The sequence below is a fragment of the Rhea americana genome, unplaced genomic scaffold (assembly GCF_003343005.1).
Source record: "Rhea americana isolate MKP2758 unplaced genomic scaffold, rheAme1 scaffold_102, whole genome shotgun sequence".
NCBI classification, from domain to species: domain Eukaryota; kingdom Metazoa; phylum Chordata; class Aves; order Rheiformes; family Rheidae; genus Rhea; species Rhea americana.
In genome coordinates, this window is record NW_028185062.1 from 3,227,801 (window position 1) to 3,251,565 (window position 23,765).

The window sequence follows — 23,765 nt, forward strand, 5'->3', positions numbered from 1 at the left end:
CTTGTGATTCAGACTGTCTGCAGTCTTTTGTGCCAGTTTTCAAGCCCTGCCATCAACCCAACTCCTCTTACAGATTTGATGGAGTCCAGGCGATTTCTATTGGCCATGATCTCCGCTTGAAAAGTCTGGTGCTTCTGCAGTTTGGTCTGCAGGTTGCTTGGATCCTTCCAGCTGTCATCCTGGGCAATACTATTCTTCTCATTGATCCAGGCAGCCACCTTTGGGGAGGAAAGAATAGAAGTAGGCAAAAATTCAGATTTTCTTCAGCTCCAGTCTGCCAGATTCTTTTCTGGCACATAGGACTAGCGAGTAAGGACAAAAATCAGTTGTTGTCCTGAGATTCTGCTTTCCTAAGCTCCTATGTCTTTCATAAGAWGATCATTCATACACCTTTATGAGCACTGCCTGCTGGAAAAGAGACTGCATGCATGAGATAACKTTAAGCAGTATGAGTGTGTGTGCATGTGTGCTTATGGGGGAGAAAGGGAAACTGTATCCATATTTCTAACCCCATTATCAATATCTCATAGGAAAAGGAAGTTTGCCTTTGCCCATTAATTTTCAAATGATGGAACATTCTCTTTTAATACACCTATTTCTTCTGCATTGTGCTGTAGTTTGAGGAGAATATCAGAATGAGACCTTACATCTAGGCACCGGAGGGAACCATTGACTTGAAAGCTGAAAAAGATCCTTTCTCTCTTATCCTCGTCTTTTCCAAGCTCATCTCATTTCAAACTCAGTTATTTAGTTTTTCTCCTAGTAGATCCCTTCAGGGATTCAGGCTTATGCAGCATGGTTTGTTTTAAGAAACCAGAACACCATGAATCCAAATGTAATTGTACCTCAAAGGAATTCCTCAGCAACCTCTGCAGAAGCCTTGATTCCTCTAGCAGACGTCTGCGAGCAGCAGCAGTCTCCAGTAGTTTCTCTTTCCTGAGTTGAAGGCAAATGTGTGAAGTAAAACCCACAGAGTGGATTAGTTAGAATATGAGTTTTCAAATTTCATCTCTAAAAGCCACATGATCTAATCCTTCATTTCTAGGAGACAGTTGTTCATAACATGCAGTCTTCCATGATTCAGATTGCCAGAGAAGACGCTCAGGGCACTGTATCAAGGACTACTTGCAGAAGGTTGTGTTTAAAGTATGCATTTATTCTGTATACAGTCTGTATACCTGCCTCTAAGAATCACCACTAGTGTCTTTCAGGGGCAATGAAACATAAGCTTAGATGTTTCTATATGGAAAGTCTGTGGATATAAGGGTATTTGACACTGCTGTTGTCTGATAAACCAAACTTACACCATTCTCTCATTTCTCCCCCAAATATGGGCTTTAGCACTTTATTCAAGTTAATGCAAGAATGAGACAGTTCGATCAGATTAATGAATTTATATATTTCCTTTCATATAAAAGATCTCCAAGGACTTTGTAAATTTTGCACATCATTTTTGCTCTACCATAGCATTGAATGTAACTGCCTCTACTATCAGCATTTGTTTAAGAGAAATAATATGAAACATGCTAGGAGAAATAAAATAATTCACCTGAAAGGGCAAGATCTGATCAGAAAGAACTGCAAATGCCCTAATGGAGAACATGAGCAGGGCTTTAAGGTCAATTCCCTTAGAGCAGTGAAAAAGTAGTAAATGACCTTTCTTGATGATATTTAATGACAATGAAGTATTTACTGGCACAGCAGGCCTCTGTGGGTTGTTTGAAGCACTACGCCTAATGCCAAGCCAGGATACAGAATTACAGGAAAATTGCCTTTTTCCCTGAATCCCACCCTCTATTTAATTGTGCTTTGGAAACCTCCTAATAAAATATTGGCTAGACTCAAGCCAATTTGGCAGGACCACAGTGTGAAGTGCAACGTTAAGTAAACACGAATCAGTTTATGATTGTCTTAAAACAGTCAAAGACTTTAGAGCACACAGAGAGAGTTTCACTGTGACAGAGATGGGTGGCAGACATGGGCAGGAGTTGGCTTTACCTCCTCAGAATGGCCTGGCATCTGTTGGTGATGTTGTCTGAGTCATAGTGCTTGTTTTGCGTTAGCTGCTGAGCAAATGAAGCCATCTCATCAATTTTCTCCATCTGAGCTTCCAGGGCTTTCTCAAACTGCATATGTTTCCGCTGTAGGCTCTCCACACTAGACACTGAGTCCTGGATGGGATTCAACAAAGGGAAGCTACTTTCAGTTGTAGTTATTCCATCCACCACACTGATAATCCAGAAGTTGAATGACATTTACCTCACATTTGTAAGCTATCACGAAAATTTATGGACCTTTGAAATTTATTGGYGTTGAACCTGAAACTTGGGGCTTAAATAATGTTCTATGCATAATTTGAGGCCATTAATTCAGAGTCAGAACTGAACAACCTGTTGGAKGCTCAGCTGCTTCTGCTGACGGTTGTGCATCAAGAGCAACAGCATCTCACACTTCTCAGGAGATAAAGCTGATCTCCTAACCATAAATCAATCTTGTGACACATGCTATTTTGGAAGCAAATATGGGGTGCCAAAATGAGATCAGATTTAAATGAACAAATAGATTACAGAAAAAGGTTTAAACTAGAGTCTCAGTTTCAACCCATGGGCTTTGGAAAAGCTCAGATCCGGATCTGAGCCTGAGGACTGGAGCCTGCCATTACAGTTAATCTCAAGAGAAACRTGGAATCTCACTTCTTGTAATGCTTGTGACTAATTTAATGACTCTGAGCTCTCTTTGCAGGACCCCTTTGCACTTTTAATTTCAGAAKCAGAAGTGTCAAAATGTTACTTTATTAAAATTGTTTTCCTACAGTTCCAGAGGGAGCTGTAAGGCTGCTGAAGAAGCTCATCCTCTCTGAAGTTTCATATCAAACAAATTCAAATCATCTGGATGTTGACATGAATCACTGGAATAGAAAGAACTCACAGAGCATGTTCTGTGCATTGCTGAACATGGTCATGGGTGTCTCTTTCAAGTCTCTTACACTTCAGTGGAGGGACTGTGAATACACACCTCCCAGCTGAAAGCTGCTGAGACAGACASCAGCTGCTAGCATTTGTACCATTTGTACTGATTATGCCTACACCRAACTCAGATGTCATTGCAGTTCCTGCAGAGATACTGGAGGTTAGATTTAAGACCGCTTCTGTACTACCTATACGAGTTGCAGTGTAAGCTAACCATCAGAGTGTCTATCCAGCATCCTGCATGGCTTTTGCAGCCTGTGCATCAGGTTTTTGCAGTGTTACTGGTACCCGAAGTAGCTAATTTTAAGCTACATTGGATATGTCAGCAGTGACAGCAGTGCTGACTTGCACACTCCTGGTAAGCTTGCTTGAGTCAGATATGATCAGTTAGAGATGCAGTTTCAGTTTCCTGCTGTAATAGGAGTAGCTGAAACGTTTCATTACACGTAGGGCTGAGAAACCTATCCTGTCTGTGTAAAGTACTGAGGAAGGAAATCTGATCCTAAACTGTCAACAAGGCAGAGCAGTAACTTTGAAGGAAGAAGGATCACAGGAAGGTTCAGAGCACATCATCATGCTTCACAGCTCCCCGTCCTCCAGACGGACTGCTGGGAACAATGTCGTTTCTCCGCGTACCTACCCCTAAGTCCTCGTTGGCTAGGAAAGCCTCCTTGCTGCTGAGCCAGCTCTCAGTCTGTTCCACATAGCCATGGAATTTCTATATGGAGAGGAAAAGCAGACATAAGTGTGCTGTAAAGTAGAAGCAGTCATGACTTGGGCAGAGTGTGCTGGAAAATACTTAATTAATCTTCTGTGGTATTGCAAAAATTAATTAGACAGCACTGGGTGACAATAAGCATTAGACACTGTAATAGCTATATACGTAACTCTAAATATTGTAGCTTTCTCCTTTACAAATATGACTATTTCTATTCATCTCAGGCATAGGGTGAAATAAAAGTACTCGTAGCATGTTTGCTAATAATGTAGATATATTTCTGTACTCTAATTCTTAAAATTAAGAGTAGTACTTTCTATTTAGAGCGCTGTATAAGGTACTGGCCAATGAAAGGGATGGTAATGTTGCCTGAAATAAGTAGAATGCAATATATAAAGAAGCGAGAAAGCAGCACTTACCATATGGTTTAAATTCTTACGTGTATATTAATTTTTTTTAGAAGGATCTAGTAGCACCAGCTATTATTTAAGGTACGTGACACTCCCCACTGTAAGAGAGCTGTTTCAGTTATTTCTAACTTTGCCAACAAGCTATTTGGGCAGAAATTTTGTAAATGGGATGACTGGCTCAGGCAAGTATTTCTGGAAAACTTCAGCCAAAATAGTTCTTATGTTAGAAGAAAGCCAGGGAAAAATATTTCATTTTGTCCATTATACATTTTTCTCCAGAGCATTTCTTTAAAAACATATGCCTGCCTCCGTGTTTTGGGGCTGAGAGTTTTGAATCTGGTAGGTAGTGTTCTTCCATTTCAAGAATGGGCCTTTTGCCAGCTGCACGAGGGTTTGCCTGAATTTTCCCAAGTTCTATTGCCTTTGAAAGACCTAAGAGCACCTATTCCACAGAAACTTCTTTGATTTGTAAAGATACAATTTCTAGAGGTCTTGCTGTCATTGAACATACTAAACCTTCACTACGCCTTATGGAAACTACTGAAATGTGTGTTAAGTCCTAGGTATTATTAGCATATCTTTCGTTACACCATCCTCACTTGATAGTAATTCAATCTTTTTAATCTGCTGTCTATATTGAGAAAAGTTATCAGTGGGATGTACATTCTCCACTGAATGCTTTTTTACTCACCTGTAAATCTTGAGCCTCAAATAATTTTAAATATTGCTCCTGCCATGCTTGGATCAATTCAGACCAGGCCTGCTGTAGTCTGGAGAGGGACCGATGAATCTCCAGGGCTGCATAGTGACCAGAATTGGCAAGTTTCTGACCATAGATACTGAGGGAGTTGAATCTTTCCACTCGTGCTTCAATCTCCTCCTAAAACATATTAGTAAGGTTGATGTGAAAGGTTTATGGAATGCCAGCTATTCAGGATACAGGCCTTAAGGGGAAGAATATGAACTTTAACTTTCCAAAAATAATATTTTTATGGAAAACCATTCATCTTTGAGCTATGGTACAGAAAGAGCATAGAATTGCCTGAGAAAGTGCATGTGGACAATAAATGACTTTATTGCTCTAGGAACAACTGGTCTCCTACAATTCAAAACTGAGATTCAATTAGGAACAGAATGGAAAACGATTAGATTAAATTAACATGGTTTTGAACATCCATAATACTGTATTCCCCATCTTCCAACATGAAAGGTAGTTCTTACAAAATAAACAGTGCCTAGAATTTTTCTTCTCCTGCCAAAGACTAGACTATTGTATTAAAGACACTATTTTACTTTATTTCTTAGGATTAAAATGAAATATATTAAACTTTCTCCTCCGGTCTGAGAAAAATATCGAGCTATGTCTGTATATTGAATCCTTGAGGTAAAAATATTACAAGCAACTGAGAGTCCTGCCAACTGAATGTGGAATTCCTGATGTAAACCATTTGAAAATAAGAAATAACTCTATACACCGAAATAACAATGTGCATTAACTTGTAAATGGTCTCAAAACTATGGTATGGACTAATAAATCTTTCAAATTAACACTGTTGTTTTTAGAGTTTATTCTTTATTTGGGTTGGCCAACTTTACCTAACATCTGTAAGAAGATAGCCACTTCGTTTTTTATTCAGATTAGCACCTTGCGGTTAATTCTAGACTCTCCTAAGGACTGTGGCTTGCACCACTAGCCTGAATGAAAAAATAATCCATCTTGTCTTACCTATAATTTTAGTTGTCTTATCTATAATTTTAGTTTAATGAACATACCACAAAAGAACACATTTCCTGATTACTTCCTTCTCTGTATGACTGTCTCCTTAGATCTGTTGGGCTTCCTTTGCTAATATATATTAAAGGCCTAAATCTTGATGCTGTCAAAATTGGAGTATATCAGTGGTTGGGGCATTTTTATTGTAGTAAAGAATTATTAGTATGGTTGAGTAACCGTGTGACATGAAAGAGCACTGTTAAAACGGAAGACTGAAAGAGGAGGGGACATCAGGTCCTAGACATTCAATTCAGGTCTAGAATTGAATCAGAATCCTAATAAACTATTTGTATTAGTAATGGGACCCAAACAGCACTGGATTTTTGGCCTTGATATTATTAATAATTTTGGGAATATGCCTTTTAGAAAAGGTAACATTATTGCAAAGAAAAAATAACACAGTAGAATGAAGTGTATAATGCTGGGTAGAAAGTAAAATGGTAATACAGGTCTTTTTTCTGAAGTCAATTAACAATACCACTCCTTTCAGAAAATATTAGCCAAATTAGCCACTAAATGAACGTATGGTAATTTGTACTGGGATATGAAGCATTTCAATAACGAATGTACAGTACCACTCAAGGGCAAYTTAGTGTCCTGTGGGAAACAAATTGCTGGTTTTATTTTCCTGCCAGGTAAAGGGAGTTAAATGGCAAAAGTTCGCCCAAAGCTAGCACCAACTAGTATGCTTTTTGGCAATTTGAGCAAACAGATCAGCCTTAAGTGTGTTTTGAGGCAGGATCAGTCTTTTTTCTTTTATCTGTAGAGTTGAACAGAAGTACAGGTGAGAAGTAACGAAGCTTTCTGGGACTTTTGGCAGAGGCACGAATAGCCAAACAGCCCATGGGACAGATTTCTGTCAATACCCAGGTGACTTCTGTTCCTAGCATGCTCCTGAAAACAGTTTGTTCACCACGTTGTTGACAGGTGCATGCAGCAAGGTCCTGCTTTGTCTGCAGCAAGTAATTCCCGTGGGAAAGTCCACCAGGATATTCAACTGGGAGCAATGATGATACTTGCCTTTCTCCCCTGATGCTCCTCGATCATGCTTTCYGCTTCATTTGGGCTTTTAGGAAGCCCTGTTGCTTCCATTAAGCCTCTGATGTTTTGGGTCCAGTCTAGCATCTCCTTCACCTCAGAATTAAACTTCTGCAACTGATAGGAGGCGGCCAGCTTCTCTTTCCTGCCACACAATGTGCAGTTTAGCATTAGCCAACATAAATTTGCCYAGCTTCCTTTCCCTCCCCATTTCCAGATGAAGCTGAATAGTATAAGTGAATTTGAGCCCGCTAGCTTTCCCCTACAGCTTCGTTTTTAAATCAAAAACCAGAGAGATGCATGCTGGGTTGGAGGCAATATGCTTACCCTATTCTCTATATCAGTTCATTAGGACAAGAGCTGTAAAAACCTTCATAACAGTTGCCTTCAGCAACTATTCCAGCTCAGACCTAAGCCTTTGCTGTTTTGGAAAAATCCAAGAAAGGAATCTTCTGTGACAATCCAAAAATAAGTCTTGCACATAGGGTTCATGACAGATTTCATCTGATGGTCTGGAGGCATTTTAGTAACATTATTTAGTGGAATAAAATAAAAATGAATTGGATTGGTTTTCCTGAAATCATGTCTGTGGAAATTTTGTTGTACCAAGTCATCCTTGTTTCAGTGCAGGTGTCTTAGATACCTGTGTAAGATTTTGTATAGGATCCTCAAAGAATTTTGGAAAGATTTGTGACCCTAGGGAGCAGCTTCGCTCCTGATTAGAGATATTCAGACCATTAAAAGTTTTCACCTTTGTTTGGCCTGCCCCTGGAGTCGTAGCCAGTTGTTTTTCATCTCATGTTGCTTCATAGTCAGTTTGTCATTTATGGATGGATTCCTTGTGGAAAGGCGGAAAGATTCCAGTTCCAATGGCTGGGAAGAGATTTATAGTAGAGTGAATTTAGGCCAAATGGTTATACTTATTCCTGAGTTTGCCTTCAAGCACAAGTAGTTACTTTTAAAATCCTGGTTTTCAAAATTGGTTATTTAGATTACAACAACAAAATATACAAAAGGATTTGTTTAATGCATAAAAGATACATAGATATTTGCAGGAAACTGTCCACATGCAGAAACAGTTGTGTGTGTTGCTTTGCATAAACAAATGTTAATCCATGATTAAGAAAACAGTATTGCAGAGTGGAGACAAACACAGAACAAAGTGCTAATTATAATCTCTATTAGGCTAAACTAAAATGGATAATGAGAGTCATGGAGTTACGGCAGCACACAGGAGCAACCAGACTTGTCTTTCAGCATAGGATTGAAAACATGGTGTTGTTTCTGCTTCAGAACACAGCAGCTCCAAAACAACACTTTCAATGTAGACTTCTGGTTGATGCTGTTTTCTTTACTACAGCCTGGTAAACAGATACTCACTAACTCAAGTTTATAGTTGTTATCTTTCTTCTGTAACCCCATCAAGTTGATGAAAACGAAGAATTTTAATTATATAGAAAGAAGAATGTCCCAGGCTGGTTTTAATCCGTAAGAAAAGTATGGATATTATATTTTTGATATTACTTGTAGCAGTATCAAAAAGAAAAACAAACAAATAAACAAAAAACCCCTAAAACTTTGCTCATCTTTCTGTTTCCATGCAGCACTTCTCCATACAGCCTTGTTAATTCTATCTGCTACTTCAGTTCGGCTGAAAATATTTAAAAAATATGCAATTACATAGGAGCTCACCTGTAAATTTTAGGGGGTCTAAATCACAGACCCCTTTTTAATGCTCAGATTAAACATGCAAACTGGCCATTCTGCAAGAACAAGAGCTGACCAAGGAATGATAACTTAAGATTTTCTGTTCTAATGACTACATCCAAAAACCATATGCACTGCAGTTTAGCTCTAAATAAAGCTAAAGTCAACATTTTGGTTCATGTCAGTACAGAAAATGGGGATTGAGAGTTAAATTTGGATTCCTCACTTTCCAAGAGACATAAGAGGCAGTGTAATCTGGCATGTAGATGAGTGCCAGAAAAACAATGTTAAAAAACATGTTAAAAGGGGACTTCTCTTGTTAGATTTGGTCCATCAGGAAGATACTTCATTCATACAATAAATTAGTATTAAGTGGCATAAGATAAAGAATCACAGCATTTTACTGAGAAGAAACCTCCATGCTCTACTATACCTGCTGCATTCTCATTGCAGTGCAGTTCATGCTGACAAAACCAAAGGGTTGTGTTGACTTTTACATCGTATTTCCAAGAAGCAAAAATTAACATTGTTATAGTATCCTCTGTGTAGCCCCACTTCTTACCTCCATCTTGGACTTAATAACGCTGATTTCTCTCTCCATCTCTTCATGCCTTCGAATCAGGTTTTCCACACTTTCCACATCTTTCCCATAATCCAATGCTTGTATTAATACACTCTGAAGGGGATAAGAGGGAGGTGCAGATGGCAAAAAGCAGAAGGACCATATCTCAATTCTTTCAAATTGTTCCCTTCTCTCCCTCTTTTTATTGCAATCTTTTTTAATTGCCTTCTTAAATTTCAACCTTATGTCTGCACTCTTTACAGAGATGGAATAACGCTTCACAACTCTTTAAACAGTCTCAATCCTTCTTTATTTGGGTGCCTCTGGGCACTCACATGTGAAACATAGGCAGGAATGCTTCCCTACATATCTTAGTCTTCCTTCTCTCTTTTTTTTCCCTAGATCAAAATAGCCAAGTATTTCTGATTCTTTTGTTGTGTAGAGATTTGCAGGAGTACAAGTTTCATGAAAACATGAAAAAAATTTGACCCTTAAAATTCTATCAGAAATACAATCCTAGACAATTAAGAAATACATTAGTAAAAGTTGTTATCAAAGCATTCAAACTACTTGTTTGTAAGCTGAAATAGCCCCACTGTGCGTTTGTCTACTGGCTTATTATACAAATAGATGGCACAGTTACGTGCATAAAATAATTAGTTTTTATGCAGCGTTTTTCTTCTGTTTACCTCAATAGCATAAACAAGGACAAGCATTTCTACCTGCATTTTCTGACAGAGAAAATGGAATATGATGAGATTTTTATATAACTTTTCATAGTCACAAATTTAGTATGTGTACGTGTCACAGTTTGGTAACAGGGAGAGATACCCAAGCTACAACTGAATGAATGACTGAAGTTAGCTTTGAGGTTGCATCCAGGCGGGCCTTGAATATCTCCAGAGAAGGAGACTCCACAGCCTCTCTGTGGTTCAGTTTCTGCCCATTGCCTCTTGTCCTGTCACACGGGACAACTGAAAAGAATTTGTCCCTGTCCCCTCGACACCCTTCCTTCAGGTGCTTGTACACATTGATAAGATCCCCCCTCAGTCTTCTCTTCCCCAGGCTGAAGAGGTCCAGCTCCCGCAGCCGTTCCTCATAGGGCAGGTGCTCCAGCCCTCTGATCATCCTCATAGCCCTACACGGGACTCTCTCCAGTAGCTGCATGTCTCTCTTGTACTGGGGAGCCCACAACTGGACACAGTACTGGACCCAGTACGTATTCTATCTGCGTAGGTAATTCATTTATAAAAACCTTTAGGGTAGCTCATCTAACTGGCTTTTGGTCTTCGTAACTGACTTGGTGTCTCAGCATTGTCTCAAGGAGATGTACCCTTGTATCAGCAACACAGAAAAAAATAGACTCCAGCCTCTTAGCTTCTTAGATCTGCATCCGGCCCCTTCTTATGTTTATAATGCAGAGATGCCACTGCTCAGTTAGTTACCTAATTCCCTTTATCATCAGTGGAAAGGAGGAGGCAYTGTTGGAGCGTGATTCATTGCACCTTCAAGAGGACAGCAATAAGTTGAATGCCCTGAGCTCTAGAAGCATCTATGTCTACTAGTCAGTGTGAAAGGCGGCCATGGACACCTCTTTTGGATATAACATTTAGTCACAAAGATAAAATATATATATATATATATATATATATATATATATATATATGTTTAACTGGAAATATCATTTGACTAGAGAATATTTATTAGAATCATGGAATCACAAAAGAATTGTGGTTCTCTGGAAGTCATCAGTCCAGTCCCTACTCGAAGCAGGACCATCTTAGATCAGGTTGCTCAGGGCTCAATTCAGTTGAGATTTGAACATTATCAAGGATGGACACTCCATGCTCTCTCTGAGTAACCTCTTCCAGTGTTTGATCACTCACAATTTGATTTTTTTYCCCCATTTACATCTAATTGGAACTTTTCCTGTTGCAGCTTGTGTCTACTGACTATTCTTTCACTGTGAACCTGAGAAGGGTCTGGCTTCATCTTCTCTGTATCCTCCTATTAGAGAGTTAAAAATAGCATCCCCTCACATYGCAGCCCTAATCTATAATTCCTGAAAATATATTTCACATTTACATTTTTAACCATGAATGCCTTAGAGTTGGTAATCTGTGAACTATTTTGATGAAATTTTAGCCACCCTACAAAACCAGTACAAAGAAAATGACCAAAAGTCACTGCAGGATACTCTCTAGTCATCAGGCTGCCTAGGTTTCTCACCTGTTGCCAAAACASAACCTGGGTGAACGGTAAAGAAAATTTTATCACGTCCAATAAAAACACGAGAACTCACCTTCTCACTAATTCTTTCTGTGATATCATCAATTTCCCTGATTAAAGCATGAATTTCTAGGGCTCCCTCTAACTTCTTTCTGTATGCATTCAGGTTACCATGGAAACTGTTCCACCTGTTATTGAAAAGAGTATTTTAGAGGTGAGAACTTCCACAAGYGAGTTTCATGCCACTCGAGTCTAWKTAAAAAGACTGGATTTCTGAGCTGCCTTGTGCACTGATCTCCACTACCYTGTAACAGAGAGACTTCACAGAGGCAGAGCATTAGCCTGACAAAATAAATATCCAGCCATCTGGATATATCTCMTCTAAATCTAGATTTTGGGATCTTTAGCACTATGCCATGAATTAGTAGGAGTAAGATGAACTTCATTAGGACAACTACATGGACAGACCTAAGTGCCTTCACCTTGTGAATGCAACCTGCAAAGTGCTGCAACACAGCGTATTYGCCTCCAAGGCTAGAAACGTGTCCTGTCCCTGCTGTCCTAGGAAACCTTCTGGCTGACTGCTAAGGGTCCTGAAAGGCAGCTCCACCGCCTGATATTTGGTAGCCAAGATGTTAAAGGAGAAAGTATGTGTTGAAACTTCTCCTCTTAGCCCACTTCAGAGGCCTAATCTTCCCTTGCTGTTTTTGCTTCAAAGAGAAGTTTAAAGACATACTCACTTCTCATTGAGCTGCTTTCGGCGCTGATATATTGTCTTTGTTTCTTCCTTGTTCTGTCTCTCCAGTTTCATGGCCAGGGCATTGATAGCCTTAAYGTGTGCATCATCCACTGTCATCTCCTGTAAAGTGAGAAAAGGAGCAAAGGCTTGTGTTCAAAATGCTTGCTGAGCTTTCCACCGAGACATGAAAAACAGCAATAACAGTAAAGCAAGTGTTATGACCCACTACTAAAAACTTCAGACATGTTTGCTCATGCTGTTATCAGTGCTGGATGAGAAGAGAGTAGAGGTAAGGAAGAGCATTGATGGCTATAGACACATAGGTAATCTAGGTTTAGTCAGGGACYCTCAGAGCTTCCTATCTAAACCAAGCATTCCAGCAGGGGCTCAGTTGTTGAGGAAACACACGAGCAGCAATTAGTCTTATAAGTGGCTACTGTGGAACAGCTGATGTGTGGCAGATTGTTCCTCCATCAAAAAGTCAGAGACTTGTGGCTTCTGGGCCTACTCACTGCTTTTCCAGATAGGCTGCTATCCAGCAGTGCCTTCTGTGCTGTGGACAACAGGATTAAAATCTGTACAGCCTTGAGAAACCCAGACAATCCATAAGTCTGGTTGCAAGATAYGTCATTACTTATTCTTCTAAAGCAGGATCATTGTAACTTAAAAGGTACGCTAAACGTTTGAGACAGTTTGCTTCCCGTGTACCAGTGTACTGTAGAAAGGAAAATATTTGCACATAGCACATATAATTTGGACTATAGTGGAGCATGACTGAGGGCCAACACTGAACACTGTTCCAGAATTCAAAAACATTCTAACATTCTCTATTTTTATGAGACCAGTAAATTGCACACTTAGCAGAGACACATCAATCACTGGTGTAACCGAAGCACAGCTGCAAGATGCCAGTAGACTGTTAATAGCAGTACTGACTCCCTTTGTATTTTATTTATGCTATGTCCATACCAAAATGCACATTTTCATATGTATTCTACTATTATACACAGCTGTAAATACTATCATAAACAGCTGTAAGGTAAACAAAAAAAAAGCAGCAGACAGTAAGATATTGCTTTAACAGAAACCCTGCAGTCTCCTCCCCTGGGAACTAGCAGCACCGTGTCAAAGACTATGAATAGAAAAACTGGCAGCCACTAATGCAYGATGGTTGCTCCCTGTCCTGATCCAGTGAGGAATTTGTCCAGTGAGGAAACCTAGACTGGATGGATGCCCACACTATGCCAGGGCCAGCCTGTTTGTTTGTACCACTCTGATGTACTGTATAATTTTGCATCAGCTAAAGGGTATCACAGTCCCAACCAGCCCTTCTCTGTAGGATTCATAGGAGAATGGTACAGGAGGTGTGGCTAGAAGCTGACAGTATTTACTGTCAAGAGTTTTCTGTAGCACACACACCACCCTTAGGGTCTACCCCAGTTTATGGTAAGACTTTCAAAAACTTGCACTGACTGTGACACTGCGTTGTTTCTGTCTCTTTCACCATCTTTCTGTAGGGTTACTATGAGCTGTAGCAGAGCCCTTGCTCCATTCCTTAGCTCACGGCTCAGCAGGTGACTGAAGGGTCTCTTCACTTCACTGATTCCCTGATGCTGAAGTTTGATTTATTTGGCTCTCTGTGCTAATTCAGTGCTGGATATTCTGTGGGGCTCTGGAAAAGGAAGCCCAGGGTATCTTCCTCAGTGCTAGGCATCTCTCTGCTATTATTCTGCATAGAAGAGGATTGTCTTCTGCTGCCATTAGGCAACAAAAAGAAAAGATGGGAGCTACCATTACAGGAACTGGCAACAAGATAAGAAAGAATAGAGAGTGAAGGGAGTATTAGAACATAACATCAGAGTAAACTTCACTCAGTAATTCCTAATACACCTGTTTCCAGACCTTCATCGCAACTTTCAGGCTAGCAAATCAGCACAGCAATCTTTCCTATGTGACACTGGGACCCRTTTGTCTACATCTGTATCAGTTCATACAAAGGAAGAGGACAAGAGGCTGCTGCAAGTGCATCCCCTTCGTGGATGGTGTTACAGATCTCAGTGGCAGGAGCTGAAGTATATCACCAGCAGGCCCCTGTCACGRTAGAGCCTGCTCCACAGTGCTCACAAGGTTTGGTGCCCAGGTGAGCACATCCTGCTGGGGCAAGAGAGGCAGCTGGTGCAACTCCCCACCATAAAGGAGGCTCAAATCCAGCACAGAAATACAAACTGTGCAGCTGTCCTGCCACACTGCTGCYATCTGAAGTGTAAACCATTGCTTTATTTTACTAAATGCCAGATTATTAATATTATGATTCATGGCCTACCACATGTGCTATATCAACAAAGGCCCTACAAGATTTATACTTCATTTGCAYGAAGGAGGATGAGAAACTTGTCTGTTCTCATGATGAGGGAAAGGGAGAAATGCAGGGGATAGAAGATAGAGAGGTCATATATGGATATAGGATATATGGATAGAGAGGTCAACTTTTTTGAAGAGTTTGTCCACTGAAGRTCTATATCAACTTGCAGATTCAAAGAAAATCAGCTGAAGCAAATATTTTTTAAWTCCACTTTTGGGTGGAAGTCACCATGACTTGCAGACTTCATAACCCAAGCTGAAATTTTGCTCACTTAAGTCTGACCTTAGCTGTACKCACCCAGCTTTTCAGTCACGTCGTGCAATCTGAATTTTCAGGTTGCATCAGAAGCGTCTGACAGTGCTGTTTAGACATCATCAAAGCAGAAGGCACAATGATAGCCAACAATAGCTGTTTCAATAGCTTACAAATCCCCAACCCTTCACCCCTCAGCATACTGAAGTGTATTTGCCATGTGGATACGCTGCTGGGCTGAAAAGTTGACTGCTGCTTCTAGTCTCACAAAGGATGTAGAAACAGGCACAGAAAACACCTCTTACCCCTGATGCTGCTCCACGGAACTCATTTAGCTTTTTCATGAGCTGCAGGCAGTGTTCATAGTCATTTCCCACATCACCTACGTTAATCATAACTTCCTGGGGAAAGAAACGTTCAATAGGCAAATATTTAGGCTGAGAGTACAAGCACACAGCTTTCCCCAGTGTTTAAGCTGATGCAGCAAAAGGGATTTCCCCTCAGTTCACCACGACCCGCCAGCTCTGTGATGTTCTGCCTCCACAAATCACCACCTTATAGCTTATGATCTTTAAATACCTATAAGCCATATTGCCACCTCCCTTTCCAATCTAAAGCTGATCACCAAATGTAGCCACTGCACGAAAACTTGGTGAATAAARTGACTTTTTCACTATTAGAAAGAGAAATTTTCAGATTTAGTATAAGGTGAGTGTAAATGTTAGTTGCCAAATGCTTGAAGTCTTTTTCATTCTAGTTTGCTTTCATAGAGATGTGCATGCAAACACCACCAATAATCACAATCTCTTTATGTGCACTTCTTGAACAAAAAGATGTGCTAGTATGGTCCAACTGGCTTTGACATGGAAACACTSCAGAATATTTCTAGAATTTGTTGGATCAATATTGTTTGTAGAGCACTTCCTGATTCTCCTAGGCAAGAGACACCAAGAAAACACTCCAAAAGGTGACACTTACCAAAATTTCATTGTTAAATAACAGGTCTCTAGTGTGCTGCTTGAGTTAAATCCTAGAATCCACTTACTTTCTCCCTGATCCAGGCTTCCACCTGGTCCACCTTCTGGAGAAATTCCAGGAAATCTCGGCTATCCTCCAGCATCTTTCCACGGGCAGCAACAGCTCTCTTCAACTTCTTCCAGTGCTCCTGAAGCATGTGGACTTGACGACGGATCTCTGCTGATTTTGGGTGGCCTTTTGACACAAGGGCTTCTCCTTTCTTAACGATCAGAAGACAGAATTAGAAATGAAGGTTGCTACTAATTTGTAATGTGATTACTATGCTAGATGACCTTTCTAGCAGGAGTCTCTCGCTTTCTTAACCTGCCCCGCACAATAAATCACTAATGTAAATCCTCACTTCCCCACTAACAGTGCTCAGCTAGAAAGTCTTTACTTCTGGAGGAAATAAAGAATAGTAAACTTGATTTTTTCCCRGCAGGATGACATTCATGGAGTGGGAGCTCCAGCAGAGGTATTACAGATGACTGTGCCCTTCAGCTATGTGATTCACCCCTTGCAACTGAATTCAGTTTCAAGGAAAACATTCAAAAACTGGGCACAAAATCCTATTTACCTTTTGTAGAAGCAAGCACTCCAGACAAAGAAGCAGTCAGTGGCATCTTATTTGGGTAATAAGGAAAGATGGGAGCTCCCTGGGTACAGGAATTAAGAAATCTCCCTGCTAGAAGTTAACAGCTTTCCATTTCCATGACATTGTAATTATGTTCTTGTCACACAGGCAGAAAAACTGATAAAGAGCTGGTAAACAAGTTACCTGTCCACTCCATCTACCTGTCCTTCTTTGGACAGAACCTTCAATAATCTCTAAAAACACTGGCAGAGCGTGAACGTTACCTTACTAACAGCTGTGATGATTTCTTCATTTGCTAGACTCTCTGCCTCAAAGACCTGATGTTTCTGCAGCAGCTTCATTTTGTCATTCAGGTTGCTGGGGTCTTGTAAGGAAGGATCCTCTAGCTTCTGCATGCGCTCACTGATCCAGTCTTCTGCCTGCAGCCATGTGAAGCACCAATTAACACAATTGCAACATCCAGGGGCCTATTCCAAAATATACCATTGCTCTGTGTAACTATCTATGCCTGGACTAGGTAACTTGAGCAAGGAACCAACAGGAGAGATTGCCCTTCTGGGCTATTCTACCTGACAGGAAATAAAAGCTAGAAGGAATGAAAATAATTTTTATATACTCACAAGAAAAATGAAAAAATCCTTGCATGCCCCACATTTTATCACAAGCCATAAACATATGATGCAATCTTCTAGATTAGACCCTTGAGCAAATATAACTCTGTATTTGCTTCTTCTCTTCATTCAAAATGTTCTCAGGAGGAATGCTGGATTCACACAGAGGTGAGTCTTGAGGACTAACAGTGTAAGCATTACATGGGCTCATGTTTCTCTCAAGAAATTCTTTCTTATGAATCTTAAGATTTAAATGTAGAGGATTTAAATATAGGGAGAATAAAATAAACARTAAGATAGTTAGTTGCCCATAATTTTTTTTTAAGTTTGCTAAACTTCAACCCTCAGCACTGAAGAAAATATTTTCTATCTGTCAAAGCACTGAGAACTGAGCACTTGAGATATCTTGTAACTGATCCTGTTTTACGCAGACTGCTGAAGTACACCAATGTTTTGGCTACATAAGAATAGCAAATTGATGTCAGCTTTATCRAAGTCTCTCAGCTGCCCTTACGGAACTGCACTAAATGCACTCAAGACTCGACAACAGGAAGATTTTCCCTGTTAATTAATGATTTGAAATGTTGTTTCAGCTGTTGAAATTATGGCTGCATCAACAGTAACAGAAATAGCTTTCATTAACAGCATAGTCTCCAGAAATGATTCCCCTCCAAAGTACAGTTAGAAACTCAAAGAAGAGCCTTATGTCAAGGTTGTCCAGGACAGCAAACTGTCACCTACTGTTTTCATTTCTGATACTCTCCTCACAAGCTAGGGCCTTCTCCCATTACCCAGCCACACATTAACACTTTAAGGACATTAACTGACTTCTCCTTTGAACGGGAGAAGCTGTTGGTACAGTCGGACTGAGAAGCCARTGGCTCCCCAGTACACAGCCACTCAAGGGGTGATTTTCCCCCTGCTGTCAGTAACAAGCAGGGGACTAATGACAGAAGTGAACAGAGTCGTTTAGTGATCAGTGATCACTGCTTTCTACTGATACAAAAATTCTGTTTGATCAATGGATATAACTAAAGATGACTGCAGGAGAAAGAGTTTCCAGGGGAGTGGTACCTGAGCTTTGGGATTTGTTCTCCTAATAAGTAAGAATAAGCAATGACCTCACTGCTTTCACAGCTAAACTCAAAACTAATCTCTGCAATTTAACTTTCCTTTGGGAACTATTTTCATATAAGAACTTTTATACACCCAGAACATCATTAAAATGAAATTAAACATTCCATGCTACCCTCCAAAGAGGAAGAGAGGTATCACTGTAACAGWATTTTTTGAATTTCTTTGTGGCACTCACATCCTACAGTGGTAGGCAATGAATTTAGATTGGCTAGGTAAATGAGCAGCTAGTTGAAGAGCAAAAACTCTCTAGAGGACTCTTTCTTGGCTGAGTGGAAGTGGAGAATGTTAGCTGAGAAAAGAGAAACATTACTTAACATAGCGGGCCAGATCCTGAGCTATATATATGCAGTTCAGAAAAACAGAATGAAGGGGGATCCCATCCCAAGCACCGACTTGACAATTACAGAGAGATGGGAGGAGATGCAAAAATATTCCTAGCTAATGATTTGATTGTATGCCCAGGAGATCCCTGACAGCTTCCCTGGCAGAGAGGGTATTTGCAGCCCTGTGACCTTTCCATCAGAGGTACATTGCTCTTTCAAAAATATTTGCACTGTGCAATGCATCATTCAGTCCATTTGCTTCCTCAGCCAGTCTACAAGGCGGACTGGCTGTGAAGTGGCTTTCCAGTGACAGGAAAAGTATGGCTACATAATATGGGACAATATTTGACTGTGTAAAAAATTCCTGGTACGATCTATTTAAAAAACAGTGCAGCTCTGGCTCATTAATGTAGCCAAAGAAGAGGGTATTTAAACATTTGATTACTTTTAGATGAGTTTTACATATATCATCCTATAAATGGAATTTTAGAAGCTGCTTATTCTTTAGATTACTCTCTTTTAAAAAATTTGGTTGTCAGTAACAGCTGTATTACCAGTATTTGTTTGCCTTTGGTGACAATCCTAATTAGACCTGTGTCAGGATATATGTCCTTTGCATGGACTAGGAGGTGACCAAGCACCTGCAGTTTTTCTTTCAACTGTGGGGGACATTTCAAGGACAGGAGAGGGGGTGTGTTCAGACCAATAAGAAGGTTTAAAAATGTCTCACAGAGCCTGCATGCCTGTTGTTTATGCCAGCACACTGGATGCTAACACATTTTTCAGTCACATACATTGTGCTGCCCTTTGAAAAACTGACCCAGTATGTTTTTCCAACAGTTATACCAGCAGCAGAGCTACATACTTACAGGACTAAGACCAAAATTGGAGAGACAAACAGAGACTAGCATGTTCTACAGAGGCCAGTCTACAGAAGAGCTGTTAGAGCACTGGCTTTGAGGTCTTCAGCAAACACTCTCTAGTAAAGCTTGGTGGCCTCCTCCATATTCCTTTACACTTTGTATCCCCCCAGTTCGAAATACCACTTTTTCCCACCAAGGGAGGCGGTTATTTTTTCGTTTGTTTTACTTTAGCAGAGTTCCTGATGTGTAAAGTGGCTGCAACGGGCACAATGACATGATGATGGGGTATAGCAACAGCAGTGGCATTGGAGCACTTACCCCTTGGGGGAGCGTAGCAGTACAGGAGTTGCCATATCTGAGTAGATTATCAAGTCACCTAGTCTCTGGCAAGGGCAAGCACCTCATGCAGCCAGGGTAGGCAGCTCCCCAGCCTTCCACCCCCTTCCCAATCTACACCCCTCTCACCTCTGCCAGGTTCTGGTAGAAAAATGCCAGAAGAAGGGCAGTTTGCAGCTTCTCCCGCCTGCTCTGGGATAGATCCTTGATCTGGTGCTTCCTCTCGAGGATGGCGTTCAGTTTGTGCTGGATCTGTAACCCTTCCAGTCCACCAACCTTCTCTAGCTTGCTTGCCTGTTCTTGAAGAGATATCATCTGAGGAGGCAACAAATCCACAGTCACCTTTGTGCTTTCAAGTGGAGTAAAAAACCCAGCAAAACAGGCTCTTATCCATACCTAAAAGATTATCTATTTTGCTAGAAGGATCTAAGAATGGCAGGGATATGTTACCCGGCATTGCCACCATCCCTTCTCTCTGTACTATGCCACATTTAGGACTGCCTTTTCATTTGCCTCTGTAGTGCATCCCAGGTACTTAGATGAATTAAAGTTTCAGCTGCAGGAGTCCTGACCCTTTTGATCATCCAGAGTAAGGAGTCATAGAATAAGCCTGGCTATCCCTGAGCTCTCATAAAAAACAGAACGAAGGGGGAAAGCTTTGTGGAAGTCAGGCATTGGGAGGTAGCTGGAAGCCCATTCCCCTTTGGGATCCCAGGCGTAGCCCCAGGTGTGAGAGTTTAAATCTAGCCTGGGTGAATTAAAACAGTAGCCAACAGGTAGGTGGGCTCCTTTACATACTGGTGAGCCATCAAGCCTCTATCACAAGTGCAACGATACTAGCCAGTTTGGTACAGACATTATATATAAAATATATATTTAAATAGTTAGATAAACCTTCCCCTCTGATGTATTGTACTTTACTTACTCTAAAAGACATTGTGTTTCTATGAAAGAAGCAGAGTCTTTGGTATACATGACACAAAATATGGCTTACATTTAATGTTTCTTCTGGTAAGTCACAGTATTTATTTGACTTACTGAGAGGTTTGCCTGTCTACTGCAAGAYAATATACCAGGAATTGGGCAGCAAATGTTTAAAACTTTTCTCTAATTCTCTGCCTCTTATTTCATTAAGCTTTCCCAGTCTCTCTCTGGTTCAAGCATATCAGAYCTGTCAGCAGTTTATATTGTTGCCATATTAAAAAAAAAAAAAATCCTTCCAGCTCTTGGATTGGCAGAATATTTGTTGGATTTTTTTTGTACCTTCTCATCTTGTGAAGCCAGAAGTTTCTCAAAAGCCTCATGTTTCCTAATCAGTTGCTCCACTTCATCTACAGTGCTTCCAAGGTCACTGCTTTTCAAATATATCTACCAAAAAAAAAAAAGGTTGATTTTTTTTAAGTGGATTAATTATTGCATAAACCTGATTCACAAGTGTGAGGAGAGATAGTAACTCTACAGTTGGGGGTACACTGGAGGGATGATGCTTGCAGAAAGAAAAAAAAAGGAGAAGAGAAGGAAATTGAAATTGGAAGTTGAAATTGGAAACAAAATGATAGAGCTCCAAGGTCTTTAGCAAGAATAAGCTGCATTAGCAGATCCTGCCAAGAAAAGCRTCSCATCAYTGCTTATCATAATCCCTAAATCACRAGGCAGACGGTGAATTCCAGAGGTCCTCTAAAACATCCTTGTATTTCAAAGCAAGATAACACTGTCGTGCCTGACAGATGTCTGAATGGCTTCTTCTCAATGGACTTCCAATAACAGAGGCTTTGCAGCCTCCGCAGGCARTTTATTCCTGTGCTTCATTACGTTTACCATTAGGAAGATTTTTCCAAATATCTAATTAGAAAATACATARCTAACACTTCACTCCATTACATAATGCCCTCTTCACCACCGAAAGGAGRTAATTCCTTTTACATTTGCTGCAGCTTTAGATACATTTGTAAACTATTTTCAAAGTGAAAGTTCAACCTTCACTCAGCGAAACTACCCTGACCTGGTCAATTATTCCACATAGGCTGTGTCTTCTTGACCTCTGATTATTCTCATTTTTCTCCTCTGGGTTTTCTCCATTTCCRTGTGTTTTCAGGCAGGGTTCTTAGAACTTGCTGCAATACGCCAGCTGAGGCTCTCCAACAGAAGGCAGCACAGAGATTACTTCTGGCGACTTTCAAGTCATAATCTTCCTCAYGCATCTGTGTATGTTGTGCTTATCTTTTACACAATACGATGGACTCACTGACTTACATCCATCTTGCAATCTACTATAAGCTTCCAGAACTTTTTCTGAAGAACTGCTGTCAGACCAGCTTATTCCCATCCTGTATTTATGCAGCTGATTATTCTTGAAGAATGTCAGAACTTGCACCCATACAGAGTGCATAACATCTGTTTTATTTTTTCAGGCCATATTTCTAACATGCTTGCATTAATTTTATTTACTGTACTCTCAYCAATCTCTGATTCAGGAAGACCTCAGCCAAAAACATCGAGGGTAGTTTTAAGGGAACGGTCCTCTGCACTACTCACTTTTAACACTGCCAAGATATTYGCTAACTAATCCATGTGCACCTCTAAGACATCATACTGTTTGTTGCTCACTTTCCTGATTTTAAGAGAACTGGTTGCACRATTACTTCTCCCATGCATTCTGTTACTAATCAATGTTTAACCAAATATAAAATAATAAAGAATGTAGTAATGTACTCTCAACAAAAAATAAGCTTTTCTGCAGGCCAACAGCAATTTATTCTTTTCCAGTGTATATAATCTCCCGCAGGTTTGTTTTCCTATGTAGTGAGGGAACAACGGCAAGACAAAAACAGTAATTGTGGCATGAGCAAGACCTAGCTGCAGACATGGCTCACAGCAGAGCAAATACGGATGGACAGACTTCTGGAGCTCTGGCTGCTACACGGGACTGCACTTGCTGGCTGGGCCGTCGCACTGTGTAATTCATTTTGTGAGCTAATGGAATTGTGTTTCAGTGAGGATGAGAAATTCAAACCAGTAACTCTATCTAGGCAAAGTGCAATTAGCAGAGACAGAAGTGAAAAATCGAGATTAGCTGTATAGTGTGAGAGAATTAAGAGGTGGAGAAAGAAACAATAGAATCAGTGAAATAACAAAAAGGACAGTATTTCYAGCAGAAGCCTGATAAAAGATACAGGTAAATCTGTGCCTCAGAGACATAYAGGTACACAGGAAAATTAATAGTATCTAGAGAGATCTCTCTTTGCAAATCATTCTSACTCTGTAGCAGTCTGACAGGGTGTTTTTTATAGGAGGGAAAAGATGTTCCTCTGCTGCTGCTTTAGAAAACCAGTGATGACACTAGCTGTCTGGACAGAAGTATTAGATGACTTTTTAGCTCCACATAGCATCTTCTAAAGGAGAGGTATACCTGATATTTCGTATGTGCAGCAGGATGCACACCTACCTGTCGGGGCCCAAGTGCAACAACGGGCCTTGGCAGCCCTGGCAGCCTGCTGGCCAGTCCCCCTGCCCCTGCCCATGGGCCTGGGACCTCTACTGAGGCTCAGCCCCAGCCCTGCCTGAGCTGTGTCAAAGGGAGGCCTGTGCCCAGCTCTTCTCCTGTTGTCCTAACACACTGACTGGTCCTCCTGCGTGGACCCCAGACCTCATGCGTTACCTTGCCCTGTCTCCTTGATCACCACTGGCTAAGAGGACTGACAGCCATACCTAGCCTGACATTCTGGTTCCTTTTTGTAAGTTGGTATGAGAGGAATATTTTGCACATACAGAAGAATGCACAGAATACCATGCCCAGTTCAGATGTTCAAATTGCACTAGAATAATCCATGATGAGCACTGGAAGAGAAATGAGTAAGTGCCATCACTGTAATCACTGTCAAGGAGAAGGGAAGACCACTGTACAGCAGACCTAAGYTTTTAATAAATCTAGTCCATTAATCATCAGGATGCGTAAAGAAATACATTATCATTAAAGCCTATTTAATATTACATACAATTGCCACTGGAATGCAGATGTCCTRTCATTCAACCTTTACTTCTTTGATCTATCCTACTCATTAAGGGTATGGAATTAAGATGGACAATTTGGGGGAGCGTTTTTTGGTTTGGTTTTCTCTARTGA

The 23,765-nt window shown here is 40.5% G+C and overlaps 1 protein-coding gene across 1 annotated transcript in view; it reads right to left on the reverse strand.

The window, feature by feature from the left end:
• The window catches only part of SPTBN5 (spectrin beta, non-erythrocytic 5), a gene marked incomplete at its 5' end in the record, with an annotated part of 88,578 nt that overhangs the window by 20,283 nt on the left and 44,530 nt on the right, over window positions 1-23,765 (reverse strand). Inside the window, 15 exon segments of the mRNA XM_085305541.1 lie at window positions 72-218; window positions 846-936; window positions 1,999-2,171; window positions 3,610-3,687; window positions 4,789-4,977; window positions 6,892-7,054; window positions 7,661-7,782; window positions 9,179-9,292; window positions 11,481-11,595; window positions 12,148-12,266; window positions 15,066-15,161; window positions 15,806-15,997; window positions 16,636-16,791; window positions 19,772-19,957; window positions 20,906-21,010. Of these exon segments, the coding sequence (XP_085161667.1) occupies window positions 72-218; window positions 846-936; window positions 1,999-2,171; window positions 3,610-3,687; window positions 4,789-4,977; window positions 6,892-7,054; window positions 7,661-7,782; window positions 9,179-9,292; window positions 11,481-11,595; window positions 12,148-12,266; window positions 15,066-15,161; window positions 15,806-15,997; window positions 16,636-16,791; window positions 19,772-19,957; window positions 20,906-21,010 (2,046 nt within the window).